Source organism: Ambystoma mexicanum, chromosome 5p (genome assembly GCF_040938575.1).
Source record: "Ambystoma mexicanum isolate Mex_15411 chromosome 5p, UKY_AmexF1_1, whole genome shotgun sequence".
Lineage (NCBI taxonomy): Eukaryota > Metazoa > Chordata > Amphibia > Caudata > Ambystomatidae > Ambystoma > Ambystoma mexicanum.
Window position 1 is genome coordinate 60,355,416 of NC_090930.1, and position 16,488 is coordinate 60,371,903.

Below are 16,488 nucleotides of genomic sequence, written 5' to 3' on the forward strand. Positions count from 1 at the left end.
CATACACATTTTAACCCCTTACCCCAACCCATATATATATTTAATAATTCGATATTTTTTCATTATTATTGTTTCGTTGTTAAAGTCATTCTCTTGTTTTTTATTCGTTAAAATCACTGGATACTAGATTTGGTATGAGGTGTGGGACAACATGTAAGCATGGTAGGATTTACAGCCCCTTTAGATGTGGATCGACAGATGTGGGTTGCGAGACATATAATGGGCTGGTCGAGGAAATGAGAGTTGGAGGTTGGGATAAGTCGGTAGTAGAGGAATGGCATGTTGCTTGATGCATGAAGATGCAGATGGGATGGATGTGTGGCAGGAGGCCACACGTGCGTCCAATTACATTTGGTACCGGAGGTGTACAATGTGCTATTGTGATGTCTTGAGATCAGATTAAATGTATACGTTTGTTATTATTTGGAAATGAGTGTTTTTTTTTAAATACAGAATAAACAAACCTTAAAACGATTACGGCTGAGTCACCTCGCATAGGCTTCGAACTGGCAAAGTGCAGGGTTGTGAAAAGCCAGCAGCAAGTATTTGACCCATGAGCTAGACACTTGTTGGTAGGATGGATGCAAGAAACCTGTTCCAAGGTCCGAGTGCTTAGAGAATTTGGTCTAAAGAGCATTTAGTTGGCAATGCTCAAGATTGTGGTGGGGAGGATAGGGAAGCAATGACGGAGACATGGCACATATGTATACAGAAACAGGGCCAGGTTCTTCGTTGTGAAGACCCAAACTATGTAGCTGGACACTGCAGCAGCATCAGCCACCTCATGCAGTCGACTTATTTAAAGACGTGTTGGTTAACGATAACCTTGCACCCCATGTTTACGTATCGAACTCCATCCCCGTCAACATCCCCGTCAACATCCCCGTTTACTCCCCTCTTTTTCATTCGCTTTAGTGGTTCCCTTTTATAGTCCTCTTACTTTCAAAGAGCTTAGAATGGAAACAATGTTCCAGGCAATGGCCGTTTCTAAGAATCGCTCATGCTTCCTTCTTTGATTTCCCCCACTCTTGCCATGCCTTCGCTCTCAGCTCAATCCACGGACTGGCCTGTGTGGAAACGGGGCTAACATCTACACTGTAAAAGATGAAGTGGGGCTGGGGCAGAATCAGCCACTGATGAGGCGCACTTACCTGGAGAGAGATGTAGAGCGACATCCATTCTTCATGCCATTTAATATCGATGCCAACGAAGCCGGCGGCAACAATGAAAGCCGTGAGGATCAAGAGGATCTATAAAGAAACCAACAAGGAGAGGAATCAGGGTTAGGAGCATCCAGAGAAGACCAAAAAGAGAAACGAATCAGAGCAATCAGGTTGTAGGGAAACGAGAAAAAAAAATTATTAGGAGTTATGCAGATCAAGAGGAGTCCCAGCCACAGAAACAGATATGAGCCTTGAAGATCTGAAGAAAGTCCAAAAGAGAAAAGAATCTCGAGAAGACCAACCAGAGAAACAAATAAGAGCTTTGAGGACCAAGAAAAACCTATCGGACAAAACATGGAAGCCATGATGATCTGTAGTGTAGTAGACTGAGAACAGAGGTAAAGATTAGAAGAACAAAACAAGAGAAGAAATTAAAGCCAAGAGGATCTATGGAAGGCAAACGAGAAAAGAATCAGAAGATAAGACGACCTAGAGAAGACCCAACAGAAAATTAAATACTAGCTTTGAGGATCTAGAGAAGGCCCAAAAGAGAACAATCAGAGCTACACAGATCAGAAGACCAAAACAAGAGATGAAATTAGACGTAGGGGGTGCTAAAGAAGACCAACAAGAAAAGTATGAAACCGGAGCTATGAGGCTCCAGAAAATACCCCAACACAGGAACAAAGCGGAGCCATGGGGATCCAGAGAAGATCAATTAGAGAAACCAATTGGGGCTACAACGATCTAGAGAAGAATCAAAAGGGAAATAATCAGAGCTACGAGGGTATAGGAAAATCCCACCAGAGAAATAAAGCTATGAGAATCAAGGAGAGACTCTAAAGAGAAACAAACCATAGCTATGAGCACACACAGAGAAGACACACCAGAGAAATGAATCGGAGCTCAGACTGTAGAGAAGACTCAAGAGAAGTGAACTTGAGTTATGGAGATCTGAGGTGGAACTAACTAAAAGCACATTCAAAGCCATAGGACTCTAATGTAAACCCAACTGAGTAAACCAAGATTTGTAGATCAGGAATATCTGAACAGGATGGAACACGAAAACAAGGAGAGTTACATAAAATCAGGAGAGGAACAATAGAGAGAACAATCTGAACTAAACGATTGAGGGATATCTGTGGAGAAAACGTACAATAATCAGAGGCATGATGTGCAAGAAACGATTCAACATAGAGGAACGGGTCTATCTGTAGAGCACCCAACCAGAAGAGCCGTGTGGATCGGGAAAGGGAACAACTGAGCGGACTACCACTGGAATGAAGATCTACAGGATCTATACAGAGACCAGAAACAAATAATCCAGTCTGCAATGAAACCACAGAGAAGAACCAGTTACTTACCCCTGGTAATGTTCTTTTGACTAGATGTTCCTCTCACATATTCCTCATCTTTAGATATTTCCCCTGAAGCGTCAGCTGTTTCGGAAAGACATTTCCGGCAAAGGTGCCCTGCATTGTTGTGGTCAACTCAATGTCCCTCGAGGGCCTCAGTCTCTCTGAGGTTGACGTCATCGATAATTTTAATAGTACGCACTGCACCAGTTACTTCAGTTAAGTTTGTTCTTCCCACAGGATAACCGACAGAGCAGTCAAATAAGATCAGAGACTCAAGAAACGCAAGGCGTATTGCACAGGACCTTTACTGCGGGGTAGAGTGGGAGGGGCGCTAAGTAACACGTGGCAGAAACATCCAGTCGAAAAAACCTTACCAGGGGGTAAGTAACTTGTTCTTCGAATGGATTGTCCCCTCCCATGTATTCCTCATCTTTAGACAGCTTCCCAAAGCAGGGCAGTAAGAATTTTCAGAAGTTACTAATACATTTCAGTGTTTGTCATGAATGGATGGTAGGACAGCCTTTCCAAATCCAGCCTCCTGGCCTGAAGCAAAGTCTAGGCGATAGTACTACTTGTGAAGGTATGCACAGAGAACCAAGTGGCTGCCGCACGGATGTCCTGAATCACCACCCCTCTTTGGAAGGCAGAGGAAGTAGCCATGCACCTTGTGGTGTGACCTCGTAAACCTACAGGAGATTCCTTCCCCGCTAGTCTATAAAATTCTGTGATACATAGAATTATCCACCTGGATAGCATCTGCTTAGTAACTGCCAGACCCAATTTATGTCCGGTGTAACTGACAAAAAGTTGGTCGTCCTGCCTTAGATTAGTGAGACGTGAGATGTAGAAGCTCAGAGCTCTTTTAGGGTCCAGTCTGTGTAGTCTTTCTTCCTCCATAATAGGGTGCGGAGGAGGGTAAAAAGTTGGCAATACAATGTTTTGCGAAATATGAAAATCTGAAACCCCTTCCGGTAAAAAAGTAGGTTTAACTCTCAACACAACTTTGTCTTTGTAAAAGGTTTTGAAAGGCAGCTTACACGATGAAGCTTTTAATTCGCTCACCCGTGGGTGGATATTAAAGTCGTTAACAGGATTGTCTTAGGTATCAGTAGCCTCAAAGGACAAGAATGAAGAGGCTCAAAAGGAGCACACATGAGGAACTTTAATACTAGATTTAAATCCGAGACAGGGACCACAAATGGGACTGCAGAGAACACATTTGTGAGTCCCTTTAAAAATTGAATAATCGGCAGCATCTTAAAGTAAGAGGTTTCTTCAGACGTGCACCCGACAAATTGAAAACGTCACCAAGTAACCCTTATACAGTGCCAACCTGGTGCCCCAAATTAGCTAGATGCAGAAGATGAATTATAGGTGTGCCGCATTGAAAAGGATCCACATTCTCCTCCCTGCACCAGCTGTAGAGCTTGTTCCAATGGCAGCGATAGAGACTTCGTTGCTGGCCTTCTGGCCGAAAACAAAACCTCCATCATGTTTTCCGGGAGGTCCCAATCCTTGTATCTCAACCTCTCAGAAACCATCCATGAAGGTTGAGGGTCTTGCCTCTGGATGGAGAACCCGACCCTCCTCTCTTTGTGGAAGACTAATTGGAAGGCAGATGGACATGTCCGGAACGTCTGGGTACCACATCCTCCTGGCCCAATCTGGAGCAATTAGGATCATGGATTTCCAGAACTTTTTCAACCTCCTGATGACTTGAGGAATGATGGGGACTGGAGGAAATGCTTACAGGAGTAGAAACTCACAGACCCCCACAAATGCGTCTCCTAGAGCTCCTAATAGGGAAAGTTCCCTGGAGCAGTACATTTGCAGTTCCGGTTGACAGTTGACACTGGACGCAAACAAATCTACCTGAGGGGTTCCCCAAAGGGTGAAGATTTGTTTAAGGACTTCCTAAGCTAGTTCCCATTCGTTGGAGACTGTGCTCTGCCTGCTCAGAGCGTCCACTGCCGTATTCTCCTCTCCGGCTAGGTGAACTGCCGCAAGGGAGATTCCTTCTTGAATTGCCCAGAACCAGAGCTGCATTGCCTCTCTGCACAGTGGTAGTTGCCCTGCACGCCCCCTCTGGTACTTTCTGTGCTTGTGACAAATAGGCACTTGAAAGTAAGCGTCCTGAAGGTCCAATGACACCAATCAGTCATTGAGCTGGAGTGCCTAAAGGATCTGAGCAGGTGTGACCATCTTGAACTTGTTCTTCCTGAGGAACTTGTTCAAGTATCTCAAGTCCAAAATGGGTCTCAATCCTACATCCTTCTTGGGGACAAAAAAGTAAGAGGAGTACCACCACGCCTTGCTGCTCTCCGTCACAGGTGCTGGTTCTTTAGTACCTTTCTCTAGTAGACTCAAAGATTCCTGCAGGAGGAACGGATCCAGAGTTTTGTAAGGATGGCTCCCCTGTGGATGATCCTGAGGCCTTCTTAAAAGGGGGCAGCAGTAACCCTGGGCTACTGTTAGCAATGCCAAAGCATCTGAAGTAATGCCCCGCCATTCTTCCAGATGCTGAGTGAGCCTGCCTCCCACTGGAGTCCTGTGGATTAAGATCTCAGAGTGGTTTTGAAGCAGCTAAGGCAGCGGCTGAATGTAAAGAAGCCGTTACTTGGGCGGGCTTTGCACCTCTTCCACCAGGAGGGAACTTCCTTTAACCTCTGACTGGCCAGTCTTCTCGCTCTGCAAATGAGGAGTAGTAGCGAAAGGTCCCACCCATCCAAGCCTGTGCATTGGGGTGAGAAGGTTGTGGTTGTCTGATGGCGGCATCGAGTGCCTTGGCTTCCTCCTTTGATGTCTGTCATTTTTCTAGGCTCTCGTCAGCCTTACTGCCAAATAGTGTATTGCTGTCGAAGGGCATGTTGAGATGTCTAAACTGCACATCGGGCGCAAACCCAGACTTCCACAAACACGCAAATCTGTGTATAGCAGTGCTCGCCACCATGGCACTGCCAATAGTATCGGCAGAGTCCAAACCTGATTGGAGAGACTCACACATTGCGTCTTTACCATCCTTCACAATGTTTCGAAAGCCCTCTCGCTCCTCTAGGGATATGTTCAGGTGCCATAGAGATGCAATCCCGCAAGGTGTAGGTACATTTAGCAAGGGCACAAGTGACATTGACTGACTTCAAAGCCATACTCCTGGCTGAAAATACTTTTTTTGCCATAGCATCGAAATGCTTGTCATCTCTATCCATTGGTATTGTGGGAAATGCCACCTGTCTTGAGATGGAAGTTGCAGCTTGTACCACTAGGCTTTCTGGAGTAGGGTGTTTGGAAAAATATTCTGGATCGGTACTAGAAGGTCTGCAAGTCTTTAAATACTTTAAATATTTACAAAGCACAATCCTTGGACTTGGGGGCATTAGGGCGCTGACAAAAACTCTTATTCTGGAAAAGTGCCAAGTCCACTTGATTCCTCCGATTTGATGGTGACAGGAACATTGGGTGTACCATATTCTAACCCAAAAGTTGGTGTGTCCTGATCTGAGGGCTCATGTTCTTTGAAAACCAAAGACAGGGATTAGAAAAAGTCTTTCTTTAGAAGAGGCTTGAATGCTTTCTTAATTTCCTTCGAAGGTGTTGAAGGCTTCGACGTTGATGGAATTGGTTTTTGAAGGACTCGACCCGTGACTCGGAGAGTCTTTGAAGGATGAGAGCTGGGCCTGTCCTCGACTCGAGGCCTCGGCTGATAGAGTCATGGCTCTTTATCTTTTCTCTCTAGTGGGGGGGGGTGGGGCCCGGGCCCTCCATCTCGAATATTTTTAACATCTCCTGCCTAAAAGCCTCCCATTCAGCTGCAGTCGCTGACTTACCCAGGCAGGTTACCCTCCGTTCAGGCGAAGAGTTAGAGGACGAGGACCGGTAGTGTCTTTTCGTCTAATATTTTGAAGATGAGAAATGGTGAGAACCACTTTGTGAATGGGAGCATTTCTTTAACCATTTTCTCATCAGAGTCACTTCTCGACTCATCCAAAGAACGCCTTTTTGATGGAGTCATGGATGGGGATTTTGGTGAGGGTCTACCCACAGCGAGTTCCGCCTTGCGTTCCTTCAATGCCTTACCAGTCATGGATTGGCAAGATCCACAGTCAGCCATTCTGTGGTTGACGCCAAGACACCAGAAACAAATCTGATGTGAATCAGTTATCGACATCTTAGACCGAAAGTCGACATATTTCTTTAATCCGGTCTTTGGGGTAGAAGACAACATTTTTCGAGTTGTGAACTGGGTCTTCGGGGTAGAAGACATCATTATCGAGTTGTGAGGAAGTTTCTTGAGAAACCAGTTGTGCCGTATCCGAAGCAAAAGCTATCTCATAACTGAACTGAAGTAACGGGGGCAGTGCATGTTATTAATTCTATCGATGACGTCAACCTTGAAGGGAGATGGATGCCCACGAGGGATTATAGAGTCGACAACAATGCACAACGCCCTCTGCCAAAAGAAAGATTCGGAAGCAGCTGATGCTGTAGGGGAGATATCTAAACATGAAGAATACAAGGGAGGACACAATCCATTCGAAGACATTCAGAGTCATAAGGATCAGGGGTGGAGGAGAGATGCAAAAAAATTAGGAAAGGATGGAAGCGCAAGAGTGGGGGTGAGGTGGAAAATGGGTAAAGGAAGAAGCAGAGAGGAAGATGAGGCAACATTCTCAGCAATGTGGGTGATTTCACATCCATAAATTCTATACATTGCACTGGTCAAGCTGTGTCATGGGATCTAGAATGTTTTCCCGCTGGCCAATTTCACCAAAGCCAGGTTCCCCGAGCCCGTTATCAGCGCTGTGGGGTAACACTCCATTCCAGCGACCCCTTCCCGGGCCATACCAAATGCAGGGGACACCCCTGCAACCCTGGTTGCCTCAACTGCCCTTCTCCCCACCAGCTCCAGTTATGTGCTCAGCAGGGACATCCCTGCTGCCCACGGTTCCTCAACCCGAACTCCTGTTCCCGACATTCATACACACACAATCACCCCCCCCACACACACACACACAGACATATGCATACACACAACTATACACACCCAAACTCCACCCCAAATCCCCCTTTACCTCACAGTCCACGCTGCCGCCATGAACAGCCCACTTCCTCTGTGTGCAGCAAACCCATGTGCTGTTCCACGACAGACCGCCATTCAATGAAAGTGGCCTGTCGTGGAAATATTTATGAGGCAAGTGGGCTGTTTCCACGTCTTGAGCTGCCTATGGCATGAGTTTGGCTACTGCTAGAGTGAGATAGCATCTGCCAATTTTAGTAGGAAAGCTGGTTCATATGTTTGTGGGTCTCCACGAATGGGACATATATCCCAGTGGGTAGGTAAGTGCACGCATGCGAATGGTAGATCCCAGTGTGTAGGCATTGGGGGTGTTTATAACGCGTGAGAATGTGGGGTAGAGACAAACTGTTGTTGATGTTGGATTGCTTGATTGCACAAGTGGGGAGGTTGGGTGAGTTTGTAAGAGTTTTGTCACAATATTAACACAGACCTCGAAAAGAGTAGATACAAAAACTCAGGGACATAAAGCTACAGTCTGGTAGGTAGGAGCAGGTACAGAAAACAAACTGATCCTTCTCCAATGCTAGTTCTTTGGGAGGTCCCCAGTAGCCCCGCATTCTCCCCCACCCTCTGTAGGTGGTTTTAGGATGGCTGAATGTACTAGGGTCTCTGGGGTTAGGGTGCAAACAAAGTCTAAAGAAAATGCCTAACATTTCAATATCAACCCTGGTTTCTGCCCCCTGCTGGTGGTTTTGTACGTCTGATTAGACCGTAAAGTAGGTAGACTAATTGGTCAAAAAGAAACGTAAAGACTAGAATGTCTCTCAATTCCTTTGTGGTATCTCGGGGGTATATCCCCGCCACACACAGGCTTGTTGATGAAGTATCTTTCTCTTGAACTTACTTTCCTGCTAATCTACAGGTAGCATGAGTACAGTGGCGGGGACGTTGCCCGGAAATGTATTGTATATTCTATTGTATAGTCGCTTGCCGGATCCGTGCCAATCCGTGACTCCGAACATAGCTCTCACCAAGGCCTCGGACCTTAGACCGAGAGATGGTCCCCTTTGTTTCCAATGATCTCTCACTAGGCCGCAAACCACCTTTCACCACTTCATCTGTGGACTAAGCGTTTCCAAAGGCCAACCACAATCTAGGAACATCGGAAATCAGACGCGGGTGGAACCTGTGGTCTGGTATTACAGCAAGCACAGTTTCATTTTACCCCCCTCTCAATATTGTGGTGCATAGCGGCATGTCCCCTGATCTGGATGCGCAGAGATCTACGTTCATGAACCATTGCTGTCTTTACTGCTACATTCTCACAGTGGTCAATGCCGACAACTACCTGCAAGTATGCTACTACGGGTTTCACCTGGTGGGTTACCGTACTGACCAAGTGTATAATGTTAAAGTCTTAGGATCTAAACTGTTCCCTTAAAGGGTTAGTGCCCACCAAGGTCCTCTAGCAGCAATCCCCCTGCCTTCTGTTGGTGGCTTGGTGGGGGTAGCCAGGGGATCGTCAATATGCCATTCTCTGACCCAGACTCACCAGCTTGTGGCAGTACCCATCCACTTTGGCTACCCCACATACATCTTCAGGGTCGGGAAGGGGACATTGACACAGTGTTTGTAGATGTGGGCTATGCTGTAGTTTTGGGTGGATTTGTCCATGTAGAGAGACACTGGTAAGTTTGCTGCATGCGTGTGAATGCTGGTTGGGTGGGTGTGTGCTAGTGTGCATATGTATGCAGATTATTCTGCAGAAGGTGTGTGGTGGTCTATGGGGAGTGTAGGTATGGGTGTACATGTGGTTATCTTACCTTGTGAAACCAATGCAACTTCAGTGGCTGGCCACAGAGCATCAACCCCGCAGAGAGGACCTACAAACCAACCACAGAAAATACACGTCAAAACACAGGGAAACTATGAGCACAGCATATGTCAATTCCCAAGTTCAGGATCACATCCATAAATAAAGCCATGCCAACAGTGAGCCCCAAGATCAACTAGATGGCGGCGGGAGACTGGCATTATCTTCACACATGGCATTGTAGTCAGAAGGTGTGTGGACGTCAGACCAGTCTGGTCAAGCATGGGATGGAGTCTGCAACCTTTGGCTCTCCAGATATGCGGAACTACAACTCCCACCAGGACAGGCAACGGTGACGGATCATGGGAGTCCTAGTCCTAAACATCTGGAGAGCGCGCGTTACGGATCCCTGGATTGCATGCCTATGGATGCTGGAAAGGTTTATCCATCTGCGGAGATGTTGGATAAGTGGATGCTGAGTAGGTTTATCCTGTATCCATATAATTGTTCGAATAAAAAACAAACAAATGGCAGATTTGTTCAAATTTCAGCTGAACGAAAATTTCATACAGCCGAAAATTCTGAACAAATCTCCCATTCGGTGCCATTATAGTGAGCAAGGGATGCGGGTTTTGCAGGGGTGTCCCCCGCACCCTTGTTCGCTATCATGGCATCGGGGGCTGTAGCGGTGGCCCCCCGCTCCCGATAGAATAAAGGTGAGAGAAGAAAAAGAAGATAAGAGGATCCTGCAGCACCAGTTCCCATCCACGTAAGTGAAGGCAACCCGCGTCGCAGATGGATGGAGAAGTGGGCAATGCACAACGAGGTGTGCCGCCATCAGGTAAGTAGGGAGGGCGGGTGGGGTGCATTATTTGACCCAGGCAGAACATTTTGAATTCTAAATGTTGCGCTTCAGTCAAATCATGGACAACCGGTTTATACATACATGGGGATGTTGGATCAACTTGTGCATGGCTGTGAATAGCAAATGTGTTTGTGCATGCACAGACACGTTCAGTAGGTTACACATCCACTGGGATGTTGCATAGCGTGTGCACCCTGTGGTGGCCTGGTAGGTGTGAACAGGCATAGGGATATTGGGTAAAGCAGTGTACACCAGTGGGTTCTGGGCAGTGTTGTGCTTACGTGTGGATGTTGGCTAGCTGGTCTATGCCCGTGGGTGTTGGGAAGGTTTGTGCATGTGTTCGGGTTTTGGGGAAGCTGTGGAAGACTGGATATTGGAAACATTTACCCATGAGTGGGGGATGTTGGGTAAGTTTGTGAATGCATGGGAATGTTGGGTAAGATTTTGCGCATCTGTGAATGTGGGGCAGGACTGTACGTGTGAAGGGATGTTGAAGTTTCTGCGCATCTGTGGATGTTGGGTACATTTGTGTATGTGGAGATTTTGGGCACTTGATTTTGGAAAGGTGCATTTGGTTAATCAGTAACGCTGCACACACCTGTGGATGTCGGATAGGCGTGTACATGCGTAGGGACATTGGGTAAGCTCAAACGCTTCTGCATGTGTGGCATTTTGGGTTAGCCTTTGCATGCCGGCGGATGTTGGGCACGCTTGTGCACACCTGTGACCATTCGGAAGGATTGTGCCTGTGTAGGGATTTTAGCTAAGTTGTGGATGTTACAGAAGATTGTGTATGCCTGTAGAGGCTGGGAAGGCTTATCCACGAGTGTGGATGTTGGTTCAGCCAATTAAAGCCATTGAACGTTGCGTATATTTGAGCTTGCATGGCGATTTTGGATATGCATGTGCACTTGTGTAATGTGGACAAATGTACCAGTGCATTTGGATGGTAGGTTAGCCTATGTACCCCCGTGGATGATTGGAAGTTTGTGTATGCTGCTAGGGTAGAGTGGTGCACACACCAGTGTGCTGCGTGAGATTGTGCAGTCACTTCTATACACAAAGCATCACCTCTGCAGAGTACTTCCAAAAGTCTTCAAAGAGAACATGAAGAGTACATTAAAATTAGACAAAGCTTCTGAAGAGTATACAATGAGAAGGACCAGAAATATGCCCTCCTTTTGCCACTGGTTAATACTTGGCTTTTGGCGAGTAAGAAATGGCGTGCGGTGGTATGCCGGTGGAGAACTGGCATGCATGCCCGTGGGAAGCGACTTGCGCCTGGCTAATAAGTTGGCCATTTTGCACTCTGCAAAGAGTATAAGAAGAGAGTACAAAGGTGGACTATGAAAAATGACTCGCAGTACGTGAAGAGTACACAAGGAGGCCACAGATACATTGCAACTGCCTTCCTTTTGCCCAAGAGAAAGTTTTCATTGTCAATGGCACTACATCTTGAAGTCCTGTTTCTTCTTCTTCTGTAAATACCACATTATCTTGAAGTCCTGTTTCTTCTTCTTCTGTGGATGCCACGTTATCTTGAAGTCCTGTTTCTTCTTCTTCTGTGAAGTCCTGTTTCTTCTTCTTCTGTGAATGCCACATTATCTTGAAGTCCTGTTTCTTCTTCTTCTGTGGATGCCACGTTGTCCTGTGCATGCCACATTATCTTGAAGGTCTGTTTCTTCTTCTGTGAAGTCCTGTTTCTTCTTCTTCTGTGAATGCCACATTATCTTGAAGTCCTGTTTCTTCTTCTTCTGTGGATGCCACGTTGTCCTGTTTCTTCTTCTGTGCATGCCACATTATCTTGAAGTCCTGTTTCTTCTTCTTCTGTGGATGCCACGTTGTCCTGTTTCTTCTTCTGTGCATGCCACGTTATCTTGAAGTCCTGTTTCTTCTTCTTCTGTGGATGCCACGTTGTCCTGTTTCTTCTTCTGTGCATGCCACATTATCTTGAAGTCCTGTTTCTTCTTCTTCTGTGAAGTCCTGTTTCTTCTTCTTCTGTGAATGCCACATTATCTTGAAGTCCTGTTTCTTCTTCTTCTGTGAAGTCCTGTTTCTTCTTCTTCTGTGAATGCCACATTATCTTGAAGTCCTGTTTCTTCTTCTTCTGTGGATGCCACGTTGTCCTGTTTCTTCTTCTGTGCATGCCACATTATCTTGAAGTCCTGTTTCTTCTTCTTCTGTGAAGTCCTGTTTCTTCTTCTTCTGTGAATGCCACATTATCTTGAAGTCCTGTTTCTTCTTCTTCTGTGAAGTCCTGTTTCTTCTTCTTCTGTGGATGCCACGTTGTCCTGTTTCTTCTTCTGTGCATGCCACATTATCTTGAAGTCCTGTTTCTTCTTCTTCTGTGAAGTCCTGTTTCTTCTTCTTCTGTGAATGCCACATTATCTTGAAGTCCTGTTTCTTCTTCTTCTGTGGATGCCACGTTATCTTGAAGTCCTGTTTCTTCTTCTGTGAATGCCACATTAGCCGCAGACTCCAAAGCACTTCTAATGCTGCTGGTCAGCATCTTTCCCAGGCCGAAGCATTGCAGCCCCCACCACTAGCAGCAGGTGCTGGGCACCCCAAATGCAAGATCGTCTGCATGCACATTTTCAGCCCTGCTCTTTGGATACTCTTTTTAGAGGCTGCCTATTTTCCATGACTAAGTACTCTTTCTATACTCTCTGAATACTCTTGCAATACTCCATGCATTGTCTCTGCAGTAATGAGGCTGTGTGCAGAGGTGTACTTTACCAAACATCCCCATGTGTGCACAAACGTGCACAGGATCCACAGGCGCACACACAAGCCTTCTAATCATCATCGGCGTGCAGAGGCGATCGCTGCACCCAATTGCACTTACACGCCTTTTAAACACTGGCCATCACTGTTAGGTTACATTTTTCAGTGTATGCCAAATCTCCCTCACTAGAGATACCCCCGGCACTTTATGCTGGACTTGTTTATTTCTTTTCTTTGTTCCTGGGCGAGTGGGAACTTTTCCCCCTAACTCACCCTTTCTTTTACATGAACTATGGGAGTCATTCTTATATCTCTCAATACTTTATCTTTGGAGTCATATTTTCCGCCAACCATTTTCTCTGTGTCGTGTGGCTGGGAGCCCCTTGTCCTTCCCTTTGTATTTTCTTCTGTATTCCTTGGGTGAACTACTGTGCCCAAGACTAGAGGTAATACTTTTTATCCTTTTTACCTTTGCTTTTTTGAGATCTGCACACCCCACCTTATGTGCAGTGCTGAGTGGGTTACATTGTATCCCCTTTCTCACTGCCCCTGTAACACGTCTGTTACAGTGACAAGCATACCTGAATGGCTGGTGGCAGTGGACGTGTTCTGCCAACTTTAGTGTCATTTTTACCCGCAGGCTGTGTTCACAGTCCCTGTAATGCACAGAAGGGTCACCACTGACCCAAAATGGTGGCTGCATTCTTTTTTTGCCATTTCTTGTGTGCTTGTTCTTTCTTGCTGCTTCTGCATGTGGGGTGGGGGAGGTCCAGGTTTGACTTTTGTTGCCACTGGCAGGAATCCTTTGCGAAGCCTGCAGAGGTCCCAGAGTGTGTATAGTCCTTTGTCTTCTGGCATGCCTACCTGGAACCAGTTCCCCATACTTTGAATGTAGCATGAGTTCCCACTGGATGGGTTCCTGCATAAATGGCCTGGATCTGGAAGCTGAAGACAAGTCGGCCACTGGAGCTGTATTCGATGAGGAAGAAGAAGAAAAGACGGCTGCTGAGTGACTGCTGCTGTGCTGACCCATTCTTCCATGCAACAGAGGAGACCCGAAGAGGATGTCTCCTTCCTTTGGACTGGTGTGACCAATCAGTCCTAAGACGGCCTGCATTTCTTGCCATCCACGATGAGCTGTGACTTTCTTGGGCTGCAAACCACCAATACCCAGGGACCTCAAGGCTGAGTGCTGTGCGTCATCTTCTGAAGAAGGAATGTCACTGAAACTTCGGTGGTGTCACAGGTTTCCCCTTTTCTCACCTGTTTTCTCCGTTTTGTGGAGTCCTTTGTCAGGGTTTTCTTTCAAGCAGTTTGGGTCTTGTACAAGCCTGCTCGGCCTTCTTCGGATTCCAGGATTCGAACAGCTTCTTCGTCTGGGCTTGGAATGGAGACAGCACACGGAGGCGGTCTGCGCGGAACGCGGAAGAGACAGGATCAAAGAAGGTAGTAGGAAAGGAGAAGGAGGAAGGTCCGGGGACCAGAAAGCAACACAGTTCAGGAGTACGAACTACGGAGCACGTCAGGCCACAGCTATCGGTAGCGTTGAGACGCGCGGAACCGCAGGGGAGTGGCTAATTTATAGAACGTGCTGCATAGGACGTAAAGGTCGATAGACCGCGTTCCGTGTATACAGCCATGTTGGGTGTACTACAGCGAGTAACCCCCGACGTGCCAGGGACCAGGAAGACCAGAAGGGGTGTGATCGATAGATCATGACAGCATGCCCCCTTCTAAAACCCGTTCCACCGGGTTTACCTGGATGTATTTGGTGGAACCTTCTGAGCAATCTTGGGGAGTTTAAATTCGAGACTGGTTCCCAGGTACGTTCACTGGGTGGATAGCCCTTCCATTCCACCAGGTATTGAAGCCAGCCTCGTCTATATCAGGAGTCACAAATACGAGAAACTTCATATTCCAGCTGGTCATCGACAATCACAGGACTAGGTCTAAGAGTAGTCCGGGTGGTTTGGATGAATGGTTTCAACAGAGATTTGTGAAAAACTGGATGTATCTTCTTCCAGGAGTCCGGAAGCTGGAGTCGAAAGGCCACAGGATTAATGATTTCTTTTATAGTGAAGGGCCCATAATACCGGGGAGCCAACTTATTCGGTCTGAGATGTCGGGGCAGAAGTTTCGAGGATAGCCATACTTTATCCCCAATAGAGTAAGAAGGTCCTGGTCTTCTCTTTGAATCTGCATAGTGCTTGGTTTGGATTTGCGCACTCTCAAGATGTTCCTTGGCGTCTTTCTGTACATTGATGAGTGTTTTGATCCAGGAATCGACAGTTGGAACAGGTGTTGGGTGTGGAAGAACAGAAGGTAAGACAGAATTGTGGAATCCTTGGCTGCAGAAAAAAGGGCTGGTCTTAACAGCCGAATGATCCGAATTATTGTAGGCGAATTTGGCCACTGGTAATAAAAGTGACCAATCATCCTGGACTTTGGTAGAGAAGCAACGAAGATATTGTTCAAGGGTTTGATTCACTCGTTCTGTGATGCCATTGGTTTGGGGATGATATCCCGAGGAAAGAGCTTGTTAGATCCCTAATATCCTGCAGAGGTGTTTCCAAAACAGAGATATACTGTGGTCCTCTGTCCGATATGATCTTGGAAGGAAGTCCATGCAGTCGGAAGATGTATTCCAGGAAAATACCAGAAAGTTCTGATGAGGATGGTAATTTATACAGAGGAGTAAAGTGAGCCATATGAGTGAATAGGTCAATGGTGACCATGATAGTGGTAGAACGTCTGGAAGGCGGCAATTCCACAATGAAGTCTGTAACTATGATTTCCCACGGTCTTGTTGGTGGAGTTGGCTGTAATAAGAGACCTGCTGGCTTCTGGTTATCATGTTTGTTCTGATTACAGACGGAACAAGATTGAATGTACAGCTGTACGTCTGTCTTCATCTTGGGCCACCAAAATTGTCTTTATATTAGACGGAGGGTGTTGGAAATACCACGATGACCGGAGTGAAGAGTATCATGGCAGAGATTTATTATTCTTTGTTGTAGTTTCTGTGTGGGGATGACTAGGTTAGTATCCTTGAACAAGTATCCGTCCTGGATTCTTAAGTCCCATTGATTCTTCTCTGAAAGTCCTTTCCAAAGTTCCGAAGTCTGAGTTTGCACGCAAATCTCTTCCAGGAGGTTGTTTGCTTGAGCTACATATGGTATGAGGAAACATCTTGGGATATGTTCGATCCTCCGGAGGTTCATAGTCTGGACGACGAGAAAGTGCATCAGCTATTACATTTTGGGTTCCAGGGACATGGTGAATCTGAAACTGATATTGGGCAAAAAAGAAGGCCCACCGAGCTTGGCGACTATTCCTACATTCCAGGGCTTCAATACTTGTAGGTTTCGATGATCTGTGCGGACATGGACCGGAAATTTGGCTCCTAGAAGTAAATGACGCCACTCTGTGAAGGCTTGATGGATGGCTAGCAGCTCTTTCTCTAGAACGGAGTAATGGGTTTCACTAGGAGTTAATGTCCGAGAAAGGTAGGCGATGGGATGCTCCAAGCTATCCTCGAATTGCTGTTTTAG

General features: G+C 46.4%; 1 protein-coding gene across 1 annotated transcript in view; it reads right to left on the reverse strand.

Moving 5' to 3' along the window:
* GDPD2 (glycerophosphodiester phosphodiesterase domain containing 2) overlaps positions 1-16,488 on the reverse strand; it is a 496,108-nt gene that overhangs the window by 90,139 nt on the left and 389,481 nt on the right. Inside the window, exons 5-6 of the mRNA XM_069612447.1 lie at positions 9,359-9,418; positions 1,152-1,250 (exon numbers count right to left, since the gene is read on the reverse strand). Of these exons, the coding sequence (XP_069468548.1) occupies positions 1,152-1,250; positions 9,359-9,418 (159 nt within the window). The remainder of the gene's footprint in view (positions 1-1,151; positions 1,251-9,358; positions 9,419-16,488) is intronic.